This window comes from Anolis carolinensis, chromosome 5, assembly GCF_035594765.1.
Source record: "Anolis carolinensis isolate JA03-04 chromosome 5, rAnoCar3.1.pri, whole genome shotgun sequence".
In the NCBI taxonomy this organism is placed as follows: domain Eukaryota; kingdom Metazoa; phylum Chordata; class Lepidosauria; order Squamata; family Dactyloidae; genus Anolis; species Anolis carolinensis.
In genome coordinates, this window is record NC_085845.1 from 79,453,493 (window position 1) to 79,468,907 (window position 15,415).

At 41.4% G+C, this 15,415-nt stretch overlaps 1 protein-coding gene across 3 annotated transcripts in view; it reads left to right on the forward strand.

Moving 5' to 3' along the window:
• Positions 1 to 7,401: 7,401 nt before the first annotated feature.
• The window catches only part of atp8a1 (ATPase phospholipid transporting 8A1), a 116,681-nt gene continuing 108,667 nt past the window's right edge, over positions 7,402 to 15,415 (forward strand). For 2 of the 3 annotated variants that reach the window (XM_008111650.3, XM_062981640.1), the window contains exon 1: positions 7,402 to 7,640. In XM_008111650.3, coding sequence (XP_008109857.1) covers positions 7,592 to 7,640 — 49 coding nt within the window. In that variant the 5' untranslated portion in view covers positions 7,402 to 7,591. The remainder of the gene's footprint in view (positions 7,641 to 15,415) is intronic. The other variant, XM_062981639.1, reaches the window with a different exon arrangement.

Genomic DNA, 15,415 nt, shown 5'->3' on the forward strand with positions numbered 1-15,415 from the left:
AGGATATTTGTATTTCTAGTATTTCTTGTATATTTTTCCTGTATCTTTTTCCAGTATTCTTTCGCCTTGTTACATGACCACCACATGTGGTAATATGATCCTTCTATTTCTCCACACTTCCAGCATTTTGTGTTTGTGTTTTTATAATATTTCCCTAATTTTTGTGGTGTCATGTACCATCTGTAGGCCATCTTTATCCAGTTTTTCCTTAAGTCTGTTGCGTAGGTGTATTTTAATTTTGTATTCCATATTTCTTTTTTTCTTTTTAAATAATTTTTATTGATAACTTTTAATACAGAATTAAAATAAGGGGAAATCACTTTGTGGGGGGGAGGGGAGGGGTGGGTTAAAGAGTGGTTGGGAAGGGGGGAAGTGCATGCGGAAGGAAAGGAGAGGGTGTAGAGGTAAGAGGATCTGTGGAGTGATTTGATTTGTGATGGGGTATCGTCTCTTGATGGTTCCTGTGATGTCTCAGGGACCTTTGCCCCATGACCCCGCAGCCATCATACATCAAACTGAAGAGGATTTGGGCTTTTTTTCCATCTCAGCAAGATTCTGTTCCATTCCAGATGTCTCCTGTTGACATTTCCATGCCAGAGCCAATTAGGGGCACCCTTGAAACAGAGCCTGTTTCTCCGGAAAGCTTGGTGTTTGATAGGAATGCTTTTCTCAAAACACATCGCTCCCAACAGCAGCAGTTTTTAAGGCGAAGCGTGAGATTAGCAGAGAGAGACGATTGTGATTAAACCGTTTCCCTTGGGAAGTTTCAGGGAGGTAGGCATCTGGTACAATATTTAAACAGCTCCGTTCTCTGGGAATATTTGGGGAGTCAAACACCTGCTTGGGGGGAGTTCTTGAACTTCCATAAAAGTTCTGCACTGAGCTTTCCCTATTGCGGTGTCAACATGACTATTCAAAGAAGAACATCGTCTCTTGTTCCTGAGCTTCCAAGTGGCCCTCCGGTGCGCTTACTCACGAGTAGACCGGGAGTTGCGTTCCACTCCTAGCCAAGTTTCAGATCCACCACGAATTACCTTGCCTAGCCTTGAATCCTTGTTCTGGACTTTACTTCAAGAATCTCCCTGTGAAACCTTGCTCTTTCCCCACTCAAACGTCCAAAGAGTTTGAGTGTGTTTCGGTTATTGGATTATAGACTTTGGACTCTAATACTGGACACATAACTTCATTATACTGGACTAATTTTGATCTTCTCTAAAAGGTCAACTGCTGGACTATATACTCTGCTTATTTTAGTTTAGAACTTTATTTGCTTTAATAAAGATATTAGATTGTTTATTGGCCTCTGTGTTGGTTTCCAGTGTTCGTGCTGCTTACGGGTGTTACAGTTCCTGTAATTTGATGTGGAATGTATTTACTGTCTCTAGGAAGAAGGGTCTTCTCTTCTTTGGATGTCATTTTTGTGGTTGCTTGCGTTTCCTGCGTTTCCTGTTCCTTAAGTCGCATTCTTCGCTTGTGCCCTTCTTAAACTTGTATATTCCTCAAAGTTTGACTAATCAGTTTCTTTCCTTGGTTTTTCTTGGTGCTTCTTCATCAAAAACGTCAGTGTGTCCATATTCTTTACTTCCCATCTCTTAGATAGCCATTAGTCTATTCCATATTTCTTCACATTCCTCTTTCCTGATTCTTCTTCCAATGTTTTCTTTCCATCTTTTCATATATTCTTTCTCTTCTTCTCTCCCTTTGGACCATTCCAATACTTTTTTATAGATTTTGGCTATTATCTTTCTTTCTGCCTGCATTATTTTATCCCAAATTTTTTCTTGTTCCATGAATCCATTTTTTAAAATCTTTTTTGAAGTATTCTTTTATTTGCCAGTATTAGTACCATGATATCATCTTATTAATTGTATTCAATTCTTGTTGTGATTTCATCTTTATTTCTCCTTCTTTTCTTAATATCTCTTTATAATGTGGCCATTTATTCTACCCTAATATTCTTCTTTGGGAGGCCTCTAGTGGGGATATCCAAGGTGGAGTTTTATCATATAGCTTCCCTTTATACTTTTCCCATATTTTAAATATGCTCAATCTTACTAAAGGGTTGCGAAAGTTTTTTTCTGACCAATTTTTTAACAGTAGGCTCAATTGTCACAAATCCAATACATTCCAAACTTGGCAGGGGAGAAATGAAATTTCCCAGAGGTGACCCAGGAACTAGTGAAGGGACAGAATATAGAATCTGCGTTATTATAGGAAGTTCAGCACATCAGGATACTCAGATTATTTGTATAGGTTTGACTTGTTATTATAGGAGCTGTAGAGAGTAAGTAGCATCGTTAAGTACCTGTAGTACAGTTAGTAGCTTCTTGAAGTTGTTTGATGTGAGTAGATTTATAGAATAAATAGGTAGTGATACAATTTGAAGTGTTGCAAAGATCAGTTTGGTAATTATACAAATTTTCATCACTGTATATATCACAAGGTCGACGGTTCAAATCTGGGGAGCAGGGTGAGTTCCCACTGTTAGCCCCAGCTACTGGCAACCTAGCAGTTCGAAAACATGCAAATGTGAGTGGATCAATAGGTTTCCCTCTGGTGGGAAGGTAATGGTGCTCCATGCAGTCATGCTGACCACATGACCTTGGAGGTGTCTATGTACAATGACAGCTCTTTGGATTAGAAATGGAGATGAGCACCAACCCGCAGAGTCAGACACAACTAGACTTAATGTCAGGGGAAAACCTTTACCTTTACTATATATCACAAACACTATTTCCTATGATCTCTGTCCTGATCTCTCCTGACATTACAAAACAAACTCTCCCTTTACACTGATAATTGAAATGAAATTATTCAGGTGTGCTCCACACTGAGAGGCCTAGTTCAGGCTTGCTAGTATTATTCCAAAGTTCAGGCTTTTTAGTATCACTTTAGTCAGATTAAGTCACATTAGCAGCAGTAAATTGGATTACATTGTAAGGCAGTCTTTTATCTACCTGTCAGGGCATCTGGGTACAAACCCAACACCCAGTTTCATTCTCCAGAAGCCTGAGTTTCATTTCCTGGAACATTCTAATGAGCAGATTATCTTCATAGGCCCCAGTCACATTGGCAAGGAGGTAAATAGTCAATGGAGCCAGGAGACAGTTAACTGCAGTGCAGGAGTAGCAACAGCAGCAGGGAGGGTTTTTTTTTCCTGAAAGTCTCTTTCCCTTTAAATCTGCGGTGCTCTCCAAATGCTGCTGGGGAATGTTCTTTGAAAAAATATTCCCCAGTAGACAACCTCCTCCCTCCCAATTGACCGTTTATGCTGGCAAAGTTAAGTCTTCAATGAGCAAAGCCAAATCAGCAACCTCTCAGCATTTTGTATTCACTTGCTTAAGAAATTCTGGGGGTTCCAACTCTCTTTTCATCTCTGCAGGTTTTGCATGACTGTTGTGAATCCACAACTTTTCCCCTTCCAAGAACAGACCAATCTCTGTAACTAGCAAATCCAGATAAGGACTCTCGTAGCTATCCTCCAAGGTCTTCTTATATGCCCAACATGATCCCCAGGCTGATATGGATGCACTTGGTCCTTCAATGGCCTTCCCCAGAGAGAGGACTGTGTAAGTAATTTGGTTGGGAGGCTGGATCAAAGTGTGTGGTGATGGTGCTCAGAAGGGGTAGCTAAAGTGGCTCCTTGGCTGCCTACTTGGCAGCAGCATCTGCAAAGGCTTCCCTTCTGGCTTTGGGAGTTTTTTCTTTAGTGTGAGCTCAGCAATGGATGACTGCCAACTGCTTGGGGAGCATCAAAGATTCCAATAATTTCTGGATATGGACCAAATGTTGAAGGGTTTGCTTTCTGCTGTTCCAAAATCTCAGAAGCACCAGAGATCTATGTGACAGTGCACCACACCAAAAGCAAAGCATTTATTACTCCATGACCCTCTTACCTTTTATCCAGATAGTAAGAACTACCATCAGTAAAAGGATTTAAATCCAAATGAAATCTTCTATTATTTGGAGCACAGTTTCCAGCACTTCTAGGCAGTGATGAAGAATCTGAAGGTACTGGCAGGTCAGGCAACACCTTGGCTGGGTTGAGAAGGTCCATATCAATGAAGGTTTTTTGTTTTCATGTCAGGGGCAATTTGAGAGACTGCAAGTCGCTTCTGGTGTGAGAGATTTAGCCATCTGCAAGAACATCGCCCAGGGAGTGCCCAAATATTTGTTGTTTTACCATCCTTGTGGGAGGTTTCTCTCATGTCCACACATGAGGAACTGGAGCTGGCAGAGGGAGCTTACCCGCTCTCCCTGGATTTGAACTGCCGACCTGTCAGTCAGAAGTCCTATTGGCACAAGGATTTAACCCACTGCGTCACTGGGGGCTTCATCAAAGAGAGTAATATGGTTAGGGTATGCAACATCAACTTCAAACTGCTAGTGGTGCAGATGGAGAAGACCTAGATAACACTTTTTCTCGACAAGACCAATCCATTCATGAGAAGTCCAAACTATAGTCTTGTTTTTTTAAGACTCGCAATAGCTGCTACAAGTATGTAAATGCAAGATAAAATTCCCTAAGCCACTGGATCTGTGTTTTGAGAGTAAAAAGCAACTTGATAGTGGTTACTAGGTCTCCATTTTTACATCAGCACCCTCTGCCCTCCTCCAGTTATTCATGCAGGAAGAAGTGAAATGGTTTGTTATAGAACGGTGTATGAGCCACCGTTGTGTAATGGTCTGCGAGTTCAAATCCCTGAGACCTGCTGGGTGATCTTGGGCAGGTCACACTCTCAGCCTCAGAGGCAGGCAATGGCAAATCTCTTCTGAACAAGCACAATAGGTGGGATTTCTTGGTGGCTGCCCTTGGGCTTTAGAACTCCTTTCCCAGAAGAGTTGTTGTCCTTCTGGTAGCAGACTAAAACCTTTTTTCAGGCAAACTTTTAAAGCAGGAAATGTTAAAGAACAAGTTGGGGTGCCGTACGTTTTTTAATTATTGTTAGTTTTTACTTAAGTTATTTTAAGTAACTTGTTTTAATAATTGTAGATTTATTTCTCCTTTAACCCTTTATCCAGATTATATGGCAGTGTAGAAGGGACATGAGGCTACACCCCATATAAAATGTAGATTATCTTCTTTGAACTGCATTATATGGTAGTATAGACTCATCTAATCCAGTTCAATGTAGATAATCTGGATTAATTGATAATCCGGATTATATGGCAGTGTAGAAGGGGCCTAAGAAAATGGTCATCTCAGGAGGCAGCAGTCAGGGCCCTTCCAGACAGGCCTTATATGCCAGGATCTGATCCCAAGTTTTCTGTTTATCCCAGATTATAATCCAGTTCAAACCAGAAAACCTGGGATCAGATCCTTTTATTTCCGGTGATTTAACTTTGATTTGTTATGTATTTTATTATAATGTATACTGTTGTCTTGTTGTAAGCTGTTCTGAGTCCCTTTGGTGGTGTAGTAGGTCAAACCCTTGTGCAGCAGAACTGATGACTTGAAGGCTGGGTTGCTGACCTGAAAGTTTCTGATTCAAATCCAACCCCAGGAGAGCGCGGATGAGCTCCCTCTATCAGTTCCAGTTCCCCATGCCGGGACATGAGAGAAGCCTCCCTTAAGAATGGTAAAACATCAAAACATTCAGGCGTCCCCTGGGCAACATCCCTGCAGATGGCCAATTCTCTCAAACAAGAAGCAACTGGAAGTTTTTCAAATCGCTCCCGACATGAAAAAAAATCCCTTTGGGAAATGGGGCGGAATATAGAGCTTCATTCATTCATCCTGGGCTATATAGGACCCGTCTGGAAGGGCCTCAGGGCCATAAAACCCAGAATATCAAGGCAGAAAATCGCACAATATCTGCTTTGAAGTGGGTTATCTGAGTCCACATTGCCATTTATACCAGTTCAAAGCAGATCATGTGGGATTTTATTCAGCTGAGTGCAAGGGGCCTTAGATAAGAAGGGGGGGGGGGGAACCTTGCTGTCAGCTTTAGAGTGTGAAGGTATGGGGCTATATAACCCAGCCCTATAACCCAGAATATCAAGGCAGAAAATCCCACAATATCTGCTTTGAACTGTGTTATCTGAGCCCCCTTCCACACAGCTCAATAAAATCCCACATGATCTGCTTTGAACTCGGATATATGGCAGTGTGGACTCAGATAACCCACTTCAAAGCAGATAGTGTGGGTCATTTTGCCTTGATATTCTGGGTTATATGGCTGTGTGGAAGGATCCTGTGTCCACATCGCCATATACAGTAGTCTCACTTTTCCAACATAAACAGGCCAGCAGAACGTTGGATAAGCGAATATGTTGAATAAGGAGAGATTAAGGAGAAGCCTATTAAACATCAAATTAGGTTATGATTTTATAAATTAAGCACCAAAACATGATGTTATACAACAAATTTGACAGAAAAAGTAGTTCGATATGCAGTAATGCTACGTAGTAATTACTGTATTTATGAATTTAGCACCAAAATATCATGATGTATTGAAAACATTGACTACAAAAAGGAGTTGGATAATCCAGAACGTTGGATAAGTGAGACTCTACTGTATTCCACTTCAGAGCAGATAGTGTGGGATTTTATTCAGCTATGTTGAAAGGGCCATGGACGCAGAGCCTTCAAAAGCCCCGAAGGTGAGCCAAGAGGGACTGCGGCGTTCCCTGAAGGCCCTTCCACACAGCCATATAACCCAGAATATCAAGGCAGAAAATCCCACAGTATCTGGTTTGAACTGGGTTATTTGAGTCCAGAGTGCCATATAACCCACTTCAAAGCAGATAATGTGGGATTTTATACAGCTGTGTGGAAGGAGCCTTAGATAACCCGGGGCTCTTTCACACAACCATATAACCCAGAATATCAAGGCAGAAAATCCTACAATATCTGCTTTAAACTAGGTTATCTGAGTCCACAGTGCCATATATCCCAGTTCAATGCAGATCATGTGGGATTTTATTGAGCTGTGTGGAAGGGGGTTCAGATATTCCAGTTCAAAGCAGATATTGTGGGATTGTCTGCCTTGCTCTTCTGGGATCTTCTTCCCCATGGCTGTGAGGAAGGGCCCTGAAGCGAGCCGAAGTGGCTCTGGAGGCAGACTCCCTCCGAATGAGCTCCCGAGCCTTCCTCCCGTCTCGAGGCTGCATGACAATGCCGTTTCCCGCCTCCTATCGCCTGCCCCAGACGTGGCATGTTCCATTACTTCCAGAGGGGGAGATTATGGCATTTAGGGGGTCGCTCTGTGGGAAAAAAACATCAGTTTTAACTCCAGTGCTGTAATTTTTGTTATATTTATCTATCTATCTACATTTAAAAATTCAGAGACAGAGCTTGGAAGGATATATGCCAAGAGGCGGAAGACAGTTGGTACAGTCCAGGTTGGCTGCGGAGGGAAGATCGGACGGTGACAGGCGAGGGGAGGGGTGAGGGGAGGAGGAGCGCGTGAGAGTCCCGCTTGCGCTCGTGCGCCGGCTGTCAGTTGGCCCAAGAGGCGGCGGCGAGGAGAGTGGCTGCGGCTGAGGCCCCGCAATTTGGATAATTTCTCTTACTGGTTTTTTTTTTCGGTGTGAAACCTCTGTCGGAGAGTTTCGCTTCCCCGCCGAAGGCGCTCCTCGCTGAGGCGACATGCCGGCGGTGCAGAAAACGGTGGCCGAGCTGCGCTCCAGGGCCGAGGGTGAGTCTTGCTGAGGGGGTTGCTGTGGGAGGGAGAGGAGAGGAGAGGCGCGGCCTCGCTGTTGTCATTCTCTTTTTGCTGGCGAGGAAAGGGATGACTGATTAGAACCGCTCGCCTCACGCCCCCTTCGCTCCCCTTTCCTCACCCTTCGTCAGCCAGCTTTTCTCCCCTCAGGCCCGCTTGCCTGGATTGCTTACCTTCATTGAGATATGTGGGTGATGCCTATATGCAGGCGGTCTCCAAGTTGCAAACAAGGTTTGATCTTAAGTTGAGTTTGTATGTACGTCGGGACAGGCACATTTTATAAGTGTCACTCCATCTCTGTCTCACTCTCTTTATACAGTAGAGTCTCGCTTATCCAACATAAACGGGCTGGCAGAACGTTGGATAAGTGAAAATGTTGGATAATAAGAAGGGATTAAGGAAACGCCTATTAAACGTCAAATTACGTTATGATTTTACAACTTCAACATCAAAAGATCATGTTTTACAACAATTCGATGGAAAAAGCAGTTCAATACACAGTAAAGTTATGTAGTAATTGCTGTATTTACGAATATAGCACCAAAACATCGCAGTGTATTGAAAACATTGACTACAAAAACATTGGCTACTAAGAAATTGACTACAAATAAAGATAGAATTGCATAAAATGTACTTACAGTAACAACATTGTCGGAAGTTAAATCTATACAAAGTTCAATCCTTGCTATCTAGAGAAACAACTGCGGACCACATTGGATAATCCAGAAGGTTGGATAAGCGAAGGTTGGATAAGGAAGAATCTACTGTATATACAGTAGAGTCTCACTTATCCAACATAAACGGGGAGGGGGCAGAACGTTGGATAAGCCAAAATGTTGGATAATAAGGAGGGATTGAGGTGTCATGGTTTTTAAAGGCACTGTGCTGTGTGTGTTAACTGGAAAATGAAGTGCATGAAACCATTTGGCTGAGCCTGCAAAGATTTGGGGTTGATTTGATACTGTTTCTGTTCTGCTGCTGCAGAACCTGTTTGGACAAGTTTTCAGTGCTGACTGAGTACTGCTGGTGGAGAGAGCAGTGTACTCAGAGAAGCTTTGCTATCTTGAGGCCTGTTTGCTGCTGAGAAAAGAGGGAGACGAACGACGACTGTATTCTTCCCTGAAGCAGATTTGTGGACTGAGAAAGGATTGTTTATGACTGTAGACTTCTGTAAGGGATCAGAGGGATCATTGAAAATACTACTTTTTTTTTATCTCTTGGAATCAGTAAAGTTCCTGTATTTTTCTTCTGCAAACCTGGGTGGCATGTTATTGTTCTGTGGGTGATTCTGAATTGTGGGCACACATAAGAACTTCCATTTATCATCATCAATCCTCTACATAAGGAAAAGCTTGTTAAATGTCAAATTACGTTATGATTTTACAAATTAAGCACCTAAACTTCATGTTTTACAACAAATCAACAGAAAAAGCAGCTCAATACACGGCAACATTATGTAGTAATTTTTATCGAATTTAGCACCAAAACAGTGCAATGTATTGAAAAACATTGACTACAAAAACATTAACTACTAAAAATTGACTACAAATAAAGATAGAACTGCTGCCTAGAGAAACAGCTGTGGATCCAGGTGGGAGGAAAACTGTGTTGGATGATACAGAACGTTGTATGAGCGAAGGTTGGATAAGCGAGACTCTACTAGACTAGCCTGAGTACCCAGCATTTCCCAAGTTATTAGAAGAAGTCAATATTTTAATTTTACAAAATGCATAAAGTTGTGAGTGAACTTCAACTAACATCATGCCAGGTTAACCCCCTGAAACTCCATCAATACTTAAAGTTTATCACATTGGGCAAATTTGCTCTAGAGATGCACAATTGGTGGCGTTCAGTGTGCTCTCTGGCTGCAGGATTAACTATAGCTCCCACCATGGTGGGTCAGTCCCCTCAAATCCCTCCAGTACGTTTAGTTGGTCATGGAGATTCTGTGTGCCAAGTTTGGTCCAGGTCCATCATCGGTGGGGCCCAGAGTGTTCTTTGATTACAGATGAACTATAAATCCCATTACCTACGTGCCTCTGAATAACAGTTTAGCTTGTGATCATAGCAGCCCAGCATTGGCAGGGTTTGGGCTACATGTTCATGGTGCTCACTATAACCTGAAATGTCATTAGAGAGAGTGCTTTTGATCATTCCTTAGCACTGTGGGTTGTAGCTGTTTCTGGAAGCGGGAGCCTGTCTGTGTAAGTGGACACCCCAGCCACATACACACATACATATTTTCACTTTTATTATATGTATACATGTATAGATAGATATAAGCTTTGGATAGCATAGGGAAAGGTTAGCACCCCTGTTGTGCTAGTTTTACACAACAGGGGTGCTATATTTATACATTTTATAATGCTTGTGTATTTGCATATGTGAAATTTTGGAAAATGGCATTCATAACCATTTGCAATAATAATAATAATAATAATAATAATAATAATAATAATAATAATAATAATAATAACTTTATATCCTGTCCTATCTCCCTAAGGGGACTCAGGGTGGTTGACAACAGATATCGGTAAACATTAAATGCCATGAGAAGCTGAACAAAGACAAAAATAACCAACTCTCCAAATCCCAAAAACAAATCCACATCTGCATCAAAAATAATAAAACATTATACTCCAGTATTACTAACAATGTTATATGTAATATATAATATACAATGACCATATTATTATTTATTATTATATTGCACTATATCATGTCCATAGCCAGAAAAATAATTCGAGAGGGGTTTAAACTTTTTTCCCAGAGATGACTTTTCAGGTCAGTGTCTCCTGATCTGATCTCAACAATGGCCTGAAATTACCATCATTATGCAAAGGTTCCTCACATGTAATAGTGAAATAATAGTTTTTTTTCTGCTTTCTTTTTATTTCCTTTATCATGATGATGGGTTACATCAAGATGTTTTCCACTGTGAATTAGCAAGATGTTTTCAGCCAAGCAAAAGTTATTATGATGGTACTCTTGGGTTTTTTTTGTGTGTGTGTGTCCATTGAAGACTTCTATTGCCTATTTCCATTGCACAAATGGTTTAGCAACCAATACAGTGTTCCTCACTTATCGCGGGGGTTACGTTCCAGGACCACCCATGAAAAGTGAAAATCTGTGAAGTAGAGTCGCTATATTTGTGTTGTCTACAAGTACGGTCTCTGTCCCCTCTTGCGCTCCCATCGCTGCCACTGCCTTGTGAGGCGAAAACAAAGCTGCTTCAGCCTCCTTTTCTCTCCCTTCGGTTTCTCCTTCCTTTCTTCCTTTGACTTCTTAGGAAAGTAGAAAGAGGGATTTATAATATTATTTTATGATTTTTACTATTATTTTAGTATTTAATAAAAAACAACGAAACAGCAAGTCCGCGAAAAGCGAATCGCGAAGTAGTGAGGGAACACTGTACACCAAACTTTGGATGAACACCTTTACCCCCAACCTTTCCTCCAAACATCACACTGCACTTACAGACATCAGTAGGCTAACCAGGGAAATCCGCTGAACCATTTGGGTTGAAATCTTAGGTGCCTCTTCTTATCCACAGGAAATACTGTACATATCCTGGTAATGGAGTCTTTGGTTTTTGCACTAATTGAGCTTTCATTATAAGAACAGTATTGTTCTTTTAAAGTCCAAGGTCTAACAAGACAAGTGTCTTGTCTTTGCTCCTGTTCCATTGTTTCTTTGACAGGGCTTGGATTAGATAAACCAGTGGGAGACACCTCAGTTTCCATAGTTTCCTCAGTTTTTACCTGCAATTCAGTTCAAATCCCCCCTCCCCCCAACACTGCCCTGCGCCTTAGACTTTGCCTGCCAGCTGTGGGTAGACCAAATTGGTTGCTTCCACTGTGTCAGCTATTGCAGCTATTGTAATGTAAATTGGTAGGAAGGTAGGTTTTATGATTGTGTGAATAATTCTAATTTGGTTGAGATAATGCTTGCAGTTCTGGAGGGATTCTGATTTTTGCTTCTCATAGACTTGGCATGGGGATTTGGTTACGCAGTTGAAATTCATGAGTAAACCAGTTATTTATTGAACCTGAAAATTTGGGGGGATGGTTTGAACCCCTAAGCCGCCCCCTTAGGTACGGGCTTGAGCACAGGGAAAAGTTAGCACCCCTGTTGTGCTTGTTTTGCACAACAGGGGTGCTGTATTTGCCCATTTGATAATGTTTGTATATTTGTATATGTGAAATTTTGGAAAATGGCATTCATAACCTTTTGGAAAAACACCTTTTGGAGATCATTACTTTTAGAAAAGCGTGACCTTTCAGAGAAGAGCCAAAAACCCTTTAGAGCAGAATCTTCTCTTGTGGTATACAACCAGATATAATTATGCAATGCAGTGGTTTTCAGTTGACCAACTGAATAACCTCTTATCTCTGATCGGTTAGCAAAGCAGAGATTTTGCCAGTGCATAAAAATAGCAATGTTCAGAAGTGTTTTTCAGTGCCCAAAATATATATACTCACCCATAAAACAGCTTGTTTTAAATCATGCACTCAAGAGACAAAAATGAAGTGGACTTGGATAAAAACATATTTGGTTTACTCACAACCTTCATGTGTTCAGCATACACAGGTACAAAACCTATCAGTCCAGTTTCAGATACGTTTGAGATAATTCTCTGTGCCATCTGGCCAGGGCATCTCTTACAACAAAACAGCAAGCGTGTAATCTGAGGTCTGAAATAGTCTGTACTGTAATCTGAAGTAGTCTGTCTGTCTGCAATAGTCTGCTATTGTGAAGTCATCATGTTGTCTGCAACCCTTTTTATAACCTCAGGAACCATAGAGTAAAGGAATCTGAATATCAGAACATACATACAAACAGTAAGCAACAGGATCATAGATAAACATTCCTAGAGAAGGCTTAAAGAAGGTGATCATTTCCAACATGAAATGGCTATCCTAATGTTTTTATGTCAAGCCTCTTTGAGATAAAGCAGGGTATAAATTGTTAGGAAATTCTCCCAAAAATAGCAGAGCATCCAAAAATATAAACGGGATACTTAATTGAGCAGTCAGTTCACAGCAAGCACAAAGGTGAAGTGTTGTGCTTTTAACCCGGTTTTATTGCTGTTGCGTAATGTGTTTTATTGACTTTATTTATTTACTAGCTTGGGTTCCCTGGTGATACCCAGGTTATTTGAAAAAGACATTGTTTGTTTTTGGATGTTAGGTTATGTCACTTAGGTAATTCGTAATGCTATTTATTAGGAAAAAAATCAGTCTTTGCTTTCATTTTTTATGAATGCTCCCATTAGAAAATGCACAAGGATGTGGGTGAACTACAGTTCCCAGAATCATGGGTCAATATTCCCCAAACCCCGCCAGTAATCAAAGTTGGCTATTTTGAATTTGTGTCCCAAGTCTGGTCCAGATCCGTCATCTGCTGGGTCCAGTGTTCTCTGAATAGGGGTGAACTATAACTCCTGGATGCCAAGGTCAATCACCATCTAGAATGCTCTCTGGATGCTGGGTGAACAATAACTTCCACCTGAGTGGGTCAGTACCCCCCCCCAAAAAATACCTCCAGTATGCTCTGTTGGTCATGGAAGATGTGTGTGCCAAGTTTGCTCTAGAAAGATCCTTCATTCGTGGGGGTCACAATAGCCTGTGGAAGTGGGAGCCAATCAGAAAACTGTAAGAAACATCACCACACCGCTCGCTGCCCACAAACATACATACATACGTACAAACATTCACTTTCTTATATGCTAGCTTGGGGACCTGGTGGTGCCCAGGTGATTTGAAAAAGGCATTGTTTGTTTTGGAAAGTTTGGTAATATTTCTGGATGCAGGGTGAATTACAACTCCCACGTGGGTGGGTCATTCCCCCCCCCCCAACCCCTTCAGTATGTTATGTTGGTCACCAGGATTCTTTGTGCCAAGTTTCATCCAGGCGGTTTACAACAACAGTTTATTTATTTTGTGTCAAAAGCATTGTAGTGTGATATGTTTATTTAAGTTTTTACTTTTTGTTTATTTTTAGTTATTATAAGTCTATTTGATGTTGTTTTGTTTATTGTATTGATTATCTATTATGGCATTGAATGTTTGCCACTTTTGATGGAAACCGCCTTGAGTTCCCTCCGAGAGATAGGGTGGGTTACAAATAAAGTCTTATTATTATAAATAAGTATAAAACTGATAAAATAGAGAGAACACAAGTGGCTAAATAATTTTAGACCAATAACAGGCACCAGTGACCTCATTGTAGCTTTAAACAGTTCTTCCTCTGTGTATGAGGCAGGGCATTATGGGCAAGCAAACAGATGCTGAATTGTTTGTTCTGCTCCATAATCACACAAGGTGGAGGATTCTTCTAGGTAGTGCCATTTAGCCAGGTTAACTTTTGATTTTCAAACACCACTACTGAGTCTGTTCAGGGATTTCCAAGTTGCCCATTCTTAGTTTGCCCCTGTGATTTCCTGGTTTAGCTGCCCAGAGGGATACTCTTGCTGCTACTGGAGGAACATTAAGAGGAGTGGTGGTTCTTATGAAACTTTTCCTTGATTTGAGTCTACTGGAAGGAGGCTAATAGCCATGCAGTGGATGGCTTCATCAATGTTCAACCTTATTTCTATCACAGTTGGCAGCAACTTCCCGTCACACATGGGGGGGAGGCAATGCTAGCGAGTTTATAGAGCAGGGGTCCCCAAACTAAGGCCCGGGGGCCGGATGCGGCCCTCCAAGGTCATTTACCTGGTCCCTGCCCTGAACCTTAGACTTAGGATTGACCTGAGTCTACTTGGTCTTTGGAGGTCTTTTTTGCTTACCTATGGTCTTATGAGATCGTCTAGATCAGGGGTCCCCAAACTAAGGCCCGGGGGCCAGATGCGGCCCATCGAAGCCATTTATCCGAAGGGGGTTGGGCTAAATGACCCAAGGGGTCTCTTCTTCTCTTAAAACCATTATTATTATTATTATTATTATTATTATTATTATTATTATTATTATTATTATAAACACAACAAGATGAGTCCACAGGAGACACTCTGCTGGCTGTTGTATTGGATCATATGTCGGACACTTCCCAAGTGTCTAGGACTGTGTGATGTATCGGCGAATAATGTGTGCAGATCCCAGTAAGGTGGCCTTCTGCAGCTGGCAGATGGTAATTTTGTTAGCGCCGATTGTGTTAAGTGCAGGCCAAGGTCTTTAGGCACTGCACCCAGTGTGCCGATTACCACTGGGACCACCTTGACTGGCTTGTGCCAGAGTCTTTGTAATTCGATCTTTAAATCCTCATATTGTGTAAGCTTTTCCAGTTGTTTCTCCTCAATCCTTCTGTCACCTGGGATTGCAACATTGACAATCCATACTTTGTTTTTTAACACGATTGTGAGGTCAGGAGTATTGTGTTCCAAAACCTATTATTATTATTATTATTATTATTATTATTATTATTATTATTATTATTATTAACAACATTGAGGTGGGGTGGCCATCTGTCAGGGATGCTTTGCTTATGCCTTTGATGCACAGAGGCAGAAGGGGATTGGACTCAATGGCCCAAAGGGTCTCTGCCAACCCTCTTTTTTGTTGTTGTTGTTGTTGTTGTTGTTGTTGTTGTTGTTGTTATTGCTCAGTGGCCAACTATAGTCCGGCCCTCCAACGGTCCAAAGGATAGTGACATGGCCCCCTGTTTAACAAGTTTGGGGACCCTTGTTATAGAGTCTATCAACAGGTGTAAGTTTGAGACATCCTGTGATTATTCTACATGTTGCATTCAGTGTT